Source organism: Rhipicephalus sanguineus, chromosome 5, assembly GCF_013339695.2.
Source record: "Rhipicephalus sanguineus isolate Rsan-2018 chromosome 5, BIME_Rsan_1.4, whole genome shotgun sequence".
Lineage (NCBI taxonomy): Eukaryota > Metazoa > Arthropoda > Arachnida > Ixodida > Ixodidae > Rhipicephalus > Rhipicephalus sanguineus.
This window is the reverse complement of record NC_051180.1, coordinates 5,869,648-5,884,293: the sequence shown is the minus strand read 5'-3', so window position 1 is coordinate 5,884,293 and position 14,646 is coordinate 5,869,648. Positions and strand designations below refer to the sequence as shown.

The 14,646-nt window shown below is 49.1% G+C and overlaps 1 protein-coding gene across 1 annotated transcript in view; it reads right to left on the bottom strand.

Annotated features, from left to right (window-relative positions):
- LOC119393144 (uncharacterized) overlaps positions 1 to 14,646 on the bottom strand; it is a 445,271-nt gene that overhangs the window by 278,957 nt on the left and 151,668 nt on the right. The window contains exons 14-18 of the mRNA XM_049415849.1: positions 8,344 to 8,561; positions 7,065 to 7,270; positions 6,202 to 6,477; positions 5,989 to 6,146; positions 4,140 to 4,292 (exon numbers count right to left, since the gene is read on the bottom strand). Coding sequence (XP_049271806.1) covers positions 4,140 to 4,292; positions 5,989 to 6,146; positions 6,202 to 6,477; positions 7,065 to 7,270; positions 8,344 to 8,561 — 1,011 coding nt within the window. The remainder of the gene's footprint in view (positions 1 to 4,139; positions 4,293 to 5,988; positions 6,147 to 6,201; positions 6,478 to 7,064; positions 7,271 to 8,343; positions 8,562 to 14,646) is intronic.

Sequence of the window (14,646 nt, the reverse complement as noted above, 5' to 3'; positions counted from 1 at the left end):
TACCTTGGGACAGAAGAAATGGCCGAGACGTAGTGTTGTGTGCTGTGACCAACGCTCGGCTGTCATGAAACCTGACCAAGCTAGGCGCAATTACAATGCCACCAGATATCCAGCGATCGCATGGAGCGAGAAACACGTCACCGTTAAGGAGGGCATCAGATGTCGACGTCGGACCATTCTCATTACCGGGTGAAATAGAGCAATCGGCCGCCGTGACGAAACGCAGTTTGCGAGCATCGTCATCAGAATATATATATATATATATATATATATATATATATATATATATATATATATATATATATATATATATATAAGTTGCAAATTGCCGACATTCACCTTGCGCACTACAGACAATATAGTTTTACTATTAATCACTTTGTTAATAAGAATTATTTAACAAAATTGCTAAATACTGACCTTAGGCAAGAAATGCCACTTGCAAAGTTCTAGGGCGTCTTCAGAAACCCCTAGTGCATTATTTACGATAAAGTCTCCCGTATAGCATTTTTTTCCAAGCTGCAAGCTTGGAAAAAAGTTACAGTTTCGCCGCAACGGCGAAGCAATGCAAGCGATAGCAATAAATTGGAATGTAACGCGAAGAACGGAAAGCAGATCGAAATTGCCAGCGCGTCGCTCGAGCCCAAAGGACGCACGAAAAGAACGCACACAGGACGAACGCGAACTATCATGCGTCACAGCTCGACACTTGAAGCGCACTGCTCGAACATAAAGCAGGACGCACGAAACGAACGAACAGATACACACAGGACGAGCGCGAACTATCTGTCACAGTTGTTACTTATTTCCGTTTGAACAGCGCGCTCCTTTCGCAAACGTGGCCGCTGCAGCGAGCGAAGTGACCTTCGTACGCTCTGTGACTTTAGCGCGGACATCGCGGGGAAAGCACAAGACATACAACCGCCCGCTTCACCCCCCCACCCCCGGCCGCCCCCTTCTTTCCTCGAGATAAGCGCACGAAGGCGACCACGCCCTGTAGGGCGAAGTGCAACGGCGTTCGCAGGAGCGGGGCGACGATCTTTAAAGCGCGCCATCTATGTGGTGACTAAGAAAGCATGCTGAAGGAAATGGTGTATATAAATAGCTCGCCGTTGGCAGGCTGGAAGACGGTACTGTTGGTGGCGTAACCGTCTAACGCCGCGCGTTGGAAAGCGAGAGGTCGCCCGTTCGATTCCGCGCGTCGGAAAGTTTTTCTGAATAATTTTTCTTTCGTGGCTTTTATATATATATATATATATATACACACACACATAAGCAGAAAAAGATAGAAAGACAGAGAAAGATAAATATATATAGATAGAAAGAGAAATAGATAGAGAAAGAAATAAATAGAAATAAACAGAGACAAAAAAAAGAGGAAAAGCAAGAGAAGGCAGCCTTTCAGGCTTGGCACCACTAGTGCGAAGCTGCCCTAATGTTTTCGTTCAATGTAGCCATAGATTCTGCAATGACGCTAAATCATAGTCGTGTTCGAAAATAGTTCGACATAAAGTGTTAGTCGATTTAACCAAGTTAGATATAGTCGCGAGTGCGACTGTACTGCCTAATTTTTCAAATGTGTGAGATTGTTCTTATCAGTATCTTGCTGCTAAAAGCAACATTCTGTCAAATCGCCTAGGTTATTTCGCAGGGGCGGTCGTAACTTGCACGAGAAGCTGCAAAGACGTTGGCCCATTAAAGATGTCGCAGTTTCATCTGTAATACATATTTCAACATCGGAGTCTAAGCCTAGCTGTAATGAAGCAAAAATGTTTTGCATATATATTTTCTTAGCACACATTTCTTGAAATACGCGGTGAAAACGACTGCTTCGCTGTTCCGGTGAAGCGTCACCGTTTCACAGTGACACTTCCGTCGGGAGATTTACCATAGTAAGTTTGGTTGTCTAAACTTCACTGTCCGGTCGTTAATGGGGATGCTCCCGCCGGTATCGGCCTTGCGGCGGTATGGATGGTGAATCGTAACCACATGTTTGCTAAACTTTATGCAGCATAGTTACCTTTGGGTGGTAATGAAAAGTTACACCTCCTGTCATGCCAGATTTACATAGCCGAACTCAGGAGTAATGGCATCGCGAAAGAGGTCCGGCAGCACGGCCGGCGCCAGTGCAGGAGAGTCCTTGGCGTGACGTCCAATCGCCTAAATAGAGGGACTTTACAATCGCTGCGATTGCAGCGACGCCAGTGTTCTGTCTCGTGGCTAACAGACATTTGAAGCCGTTTTAAACGTGTGCAACACTATGCTTAAAGCTTGGGTGAGAATGTTTCCGCTTGAATGTTACATGCTGCAATAAAGACAAAAAAAAAAAAAGAAAGATCGTTGCGTAGCCTAGTGGCCAAGACAATCGCCTTCGCAACGCGGGGACCAGGTTCATTTGTTTTATTTATCGCTTTGTGGCGGCAATAGTTTCACATGGCGAACAGGCGGATGGTGTTCTCGCATATGAAATGTCCATCGCCGAACACTGTTTTTCTATTCCGCGTTCCTGTCGGCAAAACTGCCAGGACGTAGCCGCTTATAGCTTCGCTGTAAAAAAAAAAAAAAAAAAAAAAAACCTTTAGGGACAAGAAGAGTGTGTCAGGTAACAGACGTGCGTCGAGGACATATCTTGGTCGAAATCAAGAAGAAGAAGAAGAAATGTAGCGAGAAGGCAAGACGACCGCTGGTCATTAAAGGGACACTAAAGGCAAATAACAATTTATGTCAGAGTGAAAGCCCAATGTATGACAACTTCTAAAACGGCAATATTATCAACAGCAGTGCCCTACTTACCGAGAAATTAAGCGAAATGTATCACATGATGAGCGCCACGAGTGGGACATTTTCGAAGTGATCCCGATGACGTAGGGAAGTCGGCCTACAATAAATCACTAGTAATCAAACTAGCAGCAGTAAAAAAAGAACATTCCGAGCATCAAAAGACGTAATAAAATGCTGTTTGTTCGTTTCCACTTGATTCATGGAAAACAAAACCTCCGTGGCGTTGCCATGGGGAACGGCGCGCGTGGTTCAAAGGTTCCGTTTTCGCCGAACTGCGCCTCGCCCGTCTCAGTGGTAGTTTCGGGATCGCGTACTGCCGTGCGTGTTTTGCGCGCTCGTGAAAGTCGCTCTGACAGAAAGTTCGACAAAATGCCGCATGCGTGTGATATTGCCGGATGCCCGAATGGTGCACAACGCCAGTGCTGCAGCAAGGAAACCGGTGTGTCTTTTCACTGGGTGCCGCGGAATGAACCCTTACGCTCGAAGTGGCTTAGTGTCATGCCATTGCGCCAGTGTGCTAAACAGACAAAACCTCTGCGTGTGTGCTCGCTGCACTTTCGTACTGAGGATTACGAGACCAACCGCAACTTGGTGACGGCTTTGAATGTGCCCATCCGAGCAAGTCTTTGCCGCAGTATATTCTAGGCACTATAGCCGCAGCGCCGTTGTTGCTACTGTGGGTCCCGCTACTTCCGCTCGGCTGCTACTAGTGTCGGCGGCCGCGCAGTAAAAGCGGGCAACGTTGGGCACGGCAGCAGTGACGTATTAGAGTCGTATTTTCAGGCGGGAGATTTGAAGCGCGCTAACGCGATGCGGACCACTAAAAACGTGATTTTATTTCAAAATAAGCACTTCCTTGGCACAAAAGCAGCGCTACGAGGTTTCTGGACCGCTATTTCAACAATCAACGTCGACTTAATATTTGCCTTTAGTGTCCCTTTAAGAGTGGCAGGCTGGATTCCAAGGGCGCGAGGAGGAGCAGGCAGAAAGCTAGGTGGGCAGACGAGATGAAGAAGACAACGTGGCCGCACAGGACCTGGCTAATGGGCGAAACATGGGAGAGGCCTTTGCCCTGCAGTGGGCGCAGACAGGCTGATTATGATGACGTCAGAGTATTTTAATGAGTGTTCCACCAATCCCGCACTTAGTCGTAGAACAGTGGTAAGCTTCTCCCAGGACGAGCTCGATCTGGTCGCGACAGGGCTGCCGCGGCGCAGGAGGTCCTGGACTGAGTACTCCACCCACTCCCAGGGCCCGTCAAACGACCCTGCCTTCGTTCGACGGGCCCACTTACTCGTGGTAGCATACGCTTTCGGCTGTTCTCTCAAATTCTTTGTTTTATGGCGCGTGAAACTGACCTTTCTGTGGCCCACGGGCTGTTCTTCGGACATCCAGTAAATGCTGTCGTTGCTGAAGGTCAGCTGGAATGCCGTGATGTAGCCGCTCTTGACGGGTGTGTTCATTCCTTGCAGTATCACGCCTGTGATGTGCGTGTGGTTCTGCAGGTCGATCTGTGGGAGAATGAAGACCGTGTTATGAGAGTATTCGCTAGCACAGCCCGACACTATACTTCCGAGCTTACAGGCCGTGTCACGAGGTGACAGCCCTGTATCGTAAAACACCATTGACAAGAATAATGGACACCAGTGCATCTACAGAGTGCATACAGTGTAGCTTGATGAACCAAGTCTGCACAGCAGACATGGCAAACCAAGTGCGGGGGGTGGCGGCCTGACAATCGCATCTTTCTCCGGGCAGAGGACACGTCCTATTTTATCACCCCAGATAACAAAAGCTCGCAGGCTCCCTTATGCGTTCGCTCAAGACGAAGGCGAGAACCATCCGGAGTGGCTATTTTAGCGTGCAGTTTACATCATCCAAACACCGCTTTTTTTTTCTTCTGTTTTTACTTTTTCGTAATGCCAACGCCGCAAAGACCAACTGAACGCGGAACTTTCGAACCGAGCTCGAGAGGAACACCGCAAAGACAAAGGTCACCTCGTTGTCATTGTTCGCGCACGCACGTTCAAGCTCATTTCGCATAAAAACGTGACCATCCGCGATGACTGTCGCAGTCAATGCGAATACTGCGCAAACAATGTGTGGACGCGTCTATAAGGCTTAGCCATGGCTCAGCCTTATGAATTATGTTGGGCTCGACCGTATTAAGCTTTACCACGAGTTTAGACGACTAAGTTCAAGGCAGGGTTGCCGCTGCGTAGTATTGAAAAGTGAGCCAAAACTCAAGCTAAAAGTAGCCAAAAGTAGCCGTGCGATTGAAGTTATTCGCCAAGTTTGTAGCTAAATAGAACGGAAGCGGCATTATGATTACAGCTTTCATTATTGAACATTAAATGCTATAGGAAGAGCATAAAAAAGCAGCACAATTGTCTTCCCTCTCACTTTGTCTTCAAGCGACAGGTATGTTGCGAATAAATGAATAAGTTATAATAAGTTCAGTGCGGCTGCATAAACTTTATGCAGCTTAGATAGATTTCTTGCCAGACAGGGTAGGTTTGGAACATTCGAGCCAACAAGTCAGTAGGAAGATTAAACGTTGGAGCAGTTTTTCCGTGAAGCCGCGTACTGAAAGTGATGTAGTGAAATATGGTTGAAGATGAACAGTCCAGCTTAATTTCGTTGCACATCTCTCTTTTTGTCGCACGAGAAGACGTGCGCCTCAACGTTAGAAACTGGCGAGCAGAGTAGATGGCGGGGAGCGTGCTAGCTGCTGCTACTTCGCGGTAAGCTAACGTTTAGCGCACCCACGGTAAGATGGCACAGGTCTGGTTTCAGTTTCGGGGCATAATTTCACCTTGAGCATTTATTAAAGCTAAAGCCTTAGTCTTAGATGCCTCGTCAAACGCGAAATGTGACCATCGGCGTCAACACGTAGCGATGCAAAGCATCATCACGTGATGATGTCAAGTTTTGTGACGTCGTTAGGATGTCACATAACGTGACATCATCAGACGACATCGTTGCTCGATCAAACGTGGGCCGATCTCGGAGGCATTGCTGCATTAGTACGTGAGGTGCAGAAAGCTGCGATGCCTCCGATCCTGGAGGCACTACAAAACCACGTTACATGCAGAAAGCTGCCAATACACTCGACTGAGAGTACGCAAAAGAAGAAGCCTTCGAGTCGAATGCATATATTGGACTGTGCTTTGAAACATCTTTGCTGGCAACATGGACTGTATGTACCTGTATGTACTTCTGGTTGTCAGCGAGGGACGCGCACCACCCGTACTCGGCATTCAGGCGTGCGTTAGTGAAGTGGTAGGAGTCGTCTAACGACGAGGCGTGCAGCTGCGTGTCGAAGATCTCCTCCGAGGCCATGCCCAGAGGCTGTCCGCACGACTCTGCGGGAGGCGCGTGGTAACAAGAGCCTAGCACTGCTAACCCGGCTCGACTCACCTTCGGCGAACACCTTGACGTCGCACAAGCGCAGCGTGTCGTGTCGGCCGAATATCTGCACCGTCACGTACTGGCCCAGCACGGGCTGGCTGCAGTTGAGGCGCAGCACGCGGAACGCCGGCTCCGTGACAGGGTAGACCGCGCACGTGTACGCGTGCAAGAAGTCCTCTTCGATGGCATGAGGGATGCCGTAGTTCTTCTCGTCGTAGTGCCGGTCGAAAGTGGCCACCAGGCCCGTGTTGTCCACCATCACGCGGAACCCGCGAAGGCTCGCGGCTGCGTCACATCGCTCGACTGCGTCACACCACTCGACTCCACTACAGTTACGCACAAGGGGTGGTCACGTTCGGGAGAAATGCCTGATCAGTGTTTACAGGAGCGAGGGGCTGCTACACATTTCTTCGCTTATCGACGTCGCGCGGAGATGGCAAAATCGCTACTGAATGGTAATCAATTTACATCAATAATTGGTTTCGTAAATTTTTAAATGTAATTAAATTGCGTTACAAATTACAGCTGACCGAATGACATTACTGCTACTTTTTAAAGGTAATGAAGTTGATCATTGATGCACTACACACTTGATTTACAGCACATATGCATTGAAATCTCAGAGGGCGTTGTCGCACGCTTGAGGTTTGGCACTCAGATCAACTTGGCTTTGTTATCTTCCTTTCGGTCATTTTTTATGGCGTAATGGTGCTACACTTTAGTCAACGGTAATTGGGAAGGCAGTATTACTCACTTGAAGCAGTTTAATTACTGCAATTTCGTTACTGCCAAGTCTGGCGTCATGTAAGGCACCCACTGAAGCAGAACAAATGCTAAAACGTCATCGCGATGAAAGGAAGGAAAATGCGCACCCACGTCGTAGTAGCAGTAGTAGAGCACGAGGCCCCGGTCGAACATGGTCGAGTCCAGTCGCGGGTGTGGCTCCCTGAACTTGGGCACACCGCCGTGCAGGTCGGCCTCAGCGGTCATCCGGGCGCCCAGCTCGTCCTCCATGAAGTGGAACCACTGCTCGAACACCGACATGCCGTGCACCTTCTGGCACGCGCCGGCATCGTACCTGCAACGCGTCATCTCGTTCGTCGCGGTCCATTCGAAGGTGCCTTGTGTCGCGCTGCCGAAGCGGAGGCCACGCGCTTGGCAGTGCAGCTTTCTCCATCACGATGAACGCATTTGTTTTTATCGCCAGACATCGGCACCTTCCCTCCTTTCCGAAATATATATTTGTGCAGGGACAATAAATGCATTTTTTGGCAGTCAGCGCCCGTCCTCGTGTGTCCGTTCTTGTCCGTCTTTTCAAGCCACGCCGTTATTCTTCATGATAAAGTGTTTCTGCTGTGCTGTTTAAAGTTACCATTTCTAATATTTTGTATAAAACTGAAAGTTAGCCGGTGTGCCCAACTCTTCAAGTCTTCTATGTCTCCCTTCGTGTGTTTAACATATTTTTGACGTCTTTCGAGCCCACTGGCAGCAACCGGTAACAAACCGGTTTTCCCAAACTGGTTAACCTCCCTGCCTATCCTTCTCTACTGTTTCTTCCTTCTTCTTTCAGGCATTGCGTACAGAGTGTTGCAAATTTCCTAAATATAAAATCCCCTCCACCTTTAATCAAAAAAGCTGTTACGCCGTTCTATCCGGCCGATTTCCCGCCGGGGACGGGAAATGAAGCCGAGGGAAACAGCGAGTTAGATGAGGTGATGAAAAGCAAGAAATTCGCAGTAATAAATTGCAGTGAGGTAGCGTAAATTAAAGCTCATTGGGAGTCCTGCGTTGGACACGCATGGGTGATGATGAAATAAAAATGAACACTGTCTATTACAATGCAAGCTTACTTTAGAAGTTTGACACTCGGGTCTTCTCGGCAACGATTAACCTCCTCGGACGCCTGCCTCAGGTAAGAAGTGTACGTTGTGACAAAAAAAGATACTACGCTCCAAGATTATGTTGTGAGGCGGTAAGCTTTCTGCAACTTCCGTCCGGATGAGTTATTCAAAACGCTGCATTTTCTTGGCCCGCCAAAGTGCCGGCAACGACTGCCTATCAGCCTCTTCATAGTTTTTCCTACGCTAACAAACTATTCCACACAACAGAATATGGCGCCCGGTGTTGCGGAGCGAATAGAAAATGACGCACTGCAGAAGATAGAAGGGCAGACCGGTGGGCAGGCGTATGGCGGCGTCCACGCTTCCGTCGCTGCGGCAGCAGAAGTGCAGCGTGGTGTTGTGCGCCGTGTAGCGGCCACGTGGGAGGGCGCCCTCGGCACGGTTCAGCGCTTCCAGGTCTGAGGGCCGCCGGTCGATCCACGTGACGTAGCCACCGGCCTGGAAGCCCTCGGGGCAGGCGTCACCAACCTGCGAACACTCGTTCACTGCACATGTGTCGCATTCTTTGTAAGATGGAAAGTACTTGAACATGGGGTGTCACTTCGACAAGTGGTCCTGTACTAATCAAGGCAGCAACTGGGTTGCTGCACTGAAGAAGACACTTGCCGAAGCCACTGTTCAAGGATTTTTCACCTCTTCAAGCCTTTCCCCGAACTTGGGCTTATTCGCCTTTTTTGTAAGGCTTGCATGTAAACCCAGCAGCCAGGGGGCGGCACAATGGGCGCGTGCCCCTCCCGAAATTTCTTTCTGCCATGGGATATGCAGAGCCCGAAATGACACACGACCACGCTTGCCTGCCCGGTCCCCACTTCAGATCAAGGACGTGCCCCCACCGAAGCAAATTTCTGGCTACGTCACCCAGCAATGGCTGTAATGGAATGCAATGAATCTTTCAAGTCGATAAGGGCGTGACAGCCACTGTGTGGCTGTATGACTTGAAATTCCGTTTTTCCTAAGGTGTGAGGGCACGCAGAAACGCCGATGTGACGGAGTAAATTGGTTCATTGTCTATACGTGTGCGCTTTAATTGTAGCTGTTAAAATAAATTACACGTGCCAGTGCATCGGAGCGCTACAAGTGAATTTCGCAAGTGGCACAAGCCCGACGAGCTGGCATAACAGCAATGACTGCTATTTAGGGAACACATGCTATATACGGAATATATGCGAACTTAATGCATTACGCTTACATTTGATTACCAGGCATACTCAAAACGGGCAGGTGATGGCGTCTGAGAGAGCATATATATTGTAGGTGCGTCTTGCTAATTTGTATATTATCACCCTCATTTTGCCTGGGTGCCAGGCCCGTAGCCAGTAATCTTTACGGGGGGGGGGGGGGGGGGGCACTTGCTGAAAGCCTTGACTTTTGGAGAAAAACACCTATTTTTATTATTTATTTCTGGTAAAAACACATACTTCACCAAAATTACGGGAGGGGGGGCCTAGGCTCCCCCCTCCCCCTGGCTACGGGCCTGCTGGGTGCACTGTGCCTGTTCTGTCCAACTAAGACGTCATACGTGGTGGAGGTTGCTCCTCGATACTCTCCTCGCCCGCTCTGCCTCCTGGAGCTTCATTCAGGTCTCCGTTGGTGCCAGCTGTCCGGCAACAGCGCGAGCAGGTCGGCGTTGCTTCCGTCCCCACCAGGGCGACCGCCATCTCTTTTCTGGTCTTCGCTGAGAAGGACTGGCTGGACGATTGCGAGGGCGCCGGTTGTGCTAGTCGATGGGACGATACCTACAAGTTCGAGCACATCTCCTGTTCAAGTGAAACCGCGTCGTCTGACGGGTGTGGCGAAAACGTGGTTCTTCACCCACCGGATTGACGTCCCCGATTTCCAAAAAGCAGCTTCGCCATGGGTTTGGCATACAGACCGTTCATTCGACTCTCGCCATAAAAACCCTCGAGGCTCGCAAACAACAACTCGGCGAGTCGAAAACATCCTACGCCGAGGATGTTCTTGCGACGTGTCAGTGCGTCATTGTCGGACAGGGTACGCCACATTCTCCAGGTGATTGCAGCTTTCCCATTCAATACTCTTGCCATGAAACAGATGCGATTATGGAGTCTGGAAAACCACTTCTTTTTAGCCTTTCTACCTGGACATGCAAGCTCTTTGACATCAAATGTTCACAGGATTTTTGGATTGACTGACATAGGCAGTTTCGCGCAACACTTCGTTTTACAAGTTTAGAATGACCACTTGAATACATGACGAAAAGTGAAAAAGCGCTGATGAGCTATTCAAGTGGTCATTCTAAACTCGTAAAAAAAAGTGTTGCGCGAAACTGCCTATGTCAGTCAATCCAAAAATCCTGTGAACATTTGATGTCAAAGAGCTTGCATGTCCAGGTAGAAAGGCTAAAAAGAAGTGGTTTTTTAGACTCAATAATTGCATCTGTTGCTGAAAAAATGCTACGGAATATATCAGGAACAAAAAGAATGCAGAAGCCGAAAAGCGAGAGAAGCGGCCGGTGGTGATACCCTATGTACAGACGGGTCCACTGCTAGAGGGAACACTTGCGCGCAGGGCATGTTCGGATTTCGCTCTCTTGCAAAAGCATAGTGGCTTATATTTGCATAAGACTACTGGTGGTTGACAGTTGCGACTCCTTTTGACAGAACAGTGCCATGCACGAACGAAGTTTCCCCATCCACTTGACGTTAGGGGGCCAGCAACATGAAGGGTGCTCATTCGAGTGTTCCCTTTAACAGTGGACCGTACTGTACATAATGTATCACATAGACTAAAAAAGATAGCGAACAAACATGACGCCCCTGTTGTATTCTCAGCACCACAAAAACTGATAAGTCTTTGTAACAAAGTCAACAATGCAAATGAAACCAGAAAATGCAATAGATGTGAGATAAAACATGCGCAGAGGTTTGTCGAGTGCGACGTAGAAGTAGTGTACAGTATTCCGCTAACCTGCGGAAAACAATATATGGGACAAACCTCGAGATGCATTAACTCAAGACTTAGAGAGCATCGGTACAATTGCGAGCAAGTCACCCACCCAGGGTACCTAGCAACACATTGTAATCGATGCTCGCGCGCACATGAATTTGAAAAAACAAAAATTGTAAAACACGTGAAAGATGAAAAAGAGAGATTGGTTTCTGAAGCAGCCATCATGGCTTCTCTGGGTGAACAAAACTGCGTGAGCATGCCGTCTTTACATTTATCTTCTGCAGAAGTAAATCTTGTAGTGAAGACGCGAAGGGTGGATGACGTGTAGGCGAGGGTATGTGTGTGTTATCACTCTGACGTGTGCCTTGTACTCGATTTATATTTGAACAACGCACGAAATAAATCAGTTGAAAATTGCGCTTTGTCTCGTCTACTTCTGTTCGTCTCTACGTCTTCTTCGTCGGTAGTGTTTTCATAAAATAGCGCATAATCAAGACTTCGACAAGAACCAACTAGCCCCAATCATCGCCTTACTATTTTCGCCGATTCATTCGAGACTTCGCCTCAATCGCTTCGCCTTTGCACAAGCTGCTCGGCTCCGGTGTTCCCTTTGTGTGGTCTCCTGAATGTGAATCGGCGTTTGTCCATCTGAAGCGTGCCCTCACGTCCGAACCAGTCCTTTGCCATTTCGATGAAACCGCACCTACACTCCTGCATACGGACGCTAGTGGTCATGGCATTGGTGGTATTCTGCTACAGAGAGACAAGTGTTCACGCGAGAGGGTCGTCTCATACGCCAGCCGTGTACTGACACCCGCCGAAAAGAATTATACCATCACCGAGTAGGAGTGCCTTGCCGTCGTCTGGTCTGTACAGAAGTATCGACCTTACCTTCACTGCCCCCACTTACGGCGTGGTGGCGGGAGAGAAAATCCCATCCCAGGATGACGTCGTGGGAGCATGCAGCAATTATGATGAACTCGGCGTTGTGCAGAACGTCCTGAATGACGACGCGAGCTGTGCATATTGCCGTAGTATGAATACTCTGGGAGCTGGCTGTACGGAGGGACATTCCAGAAAGTAGCGTCGCCACTTTTCGTAGTAATAGGCTGAATTTTTTGTCCATAACGGATACGGCGGCTCCAGTGTCGACAAGGGCAGATGCGCGAACACCGTCCACAAACACGTTATCACGTTCGATGAAGTTCGCGGAGGGCTTTCGCAGTTCGATAGCGTCGCAGCCCTTGCCTCGTAGACTGCGACTGCTAGTTTTCCTGGTCGCGTGCGACCGGACGTGGCCGCATCGGCGACAGTGAACGACGTCGTGGAGACGGAGAGCGCCGAGTAGATGGAGCTTGGCGTGACGTCGGTGACAGCGGCATAGGTGGGTCGTAAAATGGGCGTTTCGACTGGCTGGTGGCGGACGACGCGACTCGCGGCGGCTGCACGCGGTTGCAGTAACGCGTCACGTGGCCGGCGTAACCGCATGCGAAGCATATGGGGCGGTTATCAGATGTGCGCCATCGGTTTTCTGGAGCACGGCCCGCCCATGGCGCAGGACGTCATTGACGGAGTGGAAACTGATATGACGGCATGGTGATCTGTAGTGGTGGCCTGTGCATGACGTCGGCGTACGTAGCCGGCACACCCGCTTCGAAGGACTGAGGTCTAGCGGCGGCTTCGGCGTAACTGTGTGGGGCAGCCGGAGGGATTACTGGGGACGGCCTTGCGACAACTTCGGCGTAACTCAGCGGTGCAGAAGCCGGATGGTACTGGTGGTACTCAGGCATGACCTCCGCGATTTCGTGCTCAATCGCTCGACGCAGGGGAGGGAGAAGAGTGGTTGACGTACTGAGGGTGAGCAAAGTCCAGCAGAGACAACTGGCGCGCGATTTCCTCGCCCACGAATGACTTCACCTCTGCGAGCAACGCGGAGCGGTCGGATACGGTCGACAAGCCAGCGAGCTCCGCGTCGCGTGATGGAGAGCGACGGGTCATCGACCGCTGCCGGCGCAGCTCCTCGTAGCTTTGGCAGAGCGTTATGACCTCTGCCACTGTGCTGGGGTTTTTGGCCAGGAGCATCGTGAAGGCATCGTCGTCGATGCCTTTCATAATGTGCCCGATCTTGTCAGATTTAGACATGGTGGTTTCGGCTTTCTTACACAAATCGAGGATGTCTTCTATGTAGCTGGTGAAGGATTCAGCGGCCTGTTGAGCTCGTTCGCGTAAACGCTGTTCGGCCTGCAGCTTACGAAGTCGGACCACGTCGTAAAATCTGAGGCGTGGTTGTTGTACCACAGGCCTGCCACACCAGCGATGTAGAAAACCATGTTGGTCAATTTTCCTGCGTCATCCCATTTAATGGGGACACGCGTTCATAAATCGCGAGCCAGTCCTCCACGTCGGTCCCATCTACTCCAGTGAAGATAGGGGGGTCGCGAATACGAGGGACACCGGGACATGAGGTCGGTGCAGGCGGAAGCGTCTGCTGGGCGGCGTCTTGAGGCATGGTAGATTGCAGGGTACGGGATCGAAGCGCCATGGGCATCGAATGAGGACCGAAGTTGGGACGGCACAGCAGTCTCCACCAATTTATTAAGGTGTTTATTGGACGGCACTTGGCGGAAATACGCAGCGGCGACAGTCAAGGCAAAAGCACGGACTCCGAGCGCGAGCGGCGCAACCCATTAAGCAGTACCAAGGCTTCGCCACAATATATATATATATATATATATATATATATATATATATATATATATATATATATATATATATAGAGAGAGAGAGAGAGAGAGAGAGAGAGAGAGAGAGAGAGAGAGAGGCACGTTGATTGTGAAGAGGCTGTCTTCGGTTGCCGTAAGACAAATACGAAAATGATGTAGGCTTCTAAAAAAACTGTTTATTTGTCACCGTTTCGATCGGATACTGATCTTTATCAAGGCAATATTTACGAGGCTTCGATGAGCATTTATAGCATCGCCCTCCGAGCAGGTAGAGAGAGAAAAAATAAAAAAATAAAAAAAAAACGTAACAATAACAATATGAGTAGCCAAAAGACCAGGCGTATACACTCGGACATACAAAGAACATGTGCATTCTCGAGGAAATAAAGGGAAAACATATAAATGTATATATAGCTAGGTGAACACAATCAGTAAGTACATTCCTTTCGCCCATTGTCAAGCACCACCTCTCTGGTTCCCCCCTCCTCATTTTTCGTGAAGCATAATGAGGGGGTGAGGCTTCACAAGAAGGGATACGTTCTTACATAGGATTTACGGACTCTGAGCTTCACGAGAGTCTATACTGTAGTTTAATGTAAACAAATCATCACTGCGTAATACATGCACACAATACAGGAGAAATGCAAAAAAAAAAAAACGCATGTTAGACAAAAGCGAGAATTCCAAATATGATATCGTGAAATATGATGGAACACCATTAACAACAAAACCTTTCTTTTTCACTCCATAATAATTTTAGCTGTGTCACTTCACTTACGCTCACGATCCATGCGATCGAAAGTTCCTGCGTCAGCGATATTATGTAGCGCGCATTATTTCGCTGTTTGTAGACAACGATTACCTCGCACGGCGTTTTTCATTGCAACGCGTTCGCGCATCGAGCGTAAGACTTACGCGAC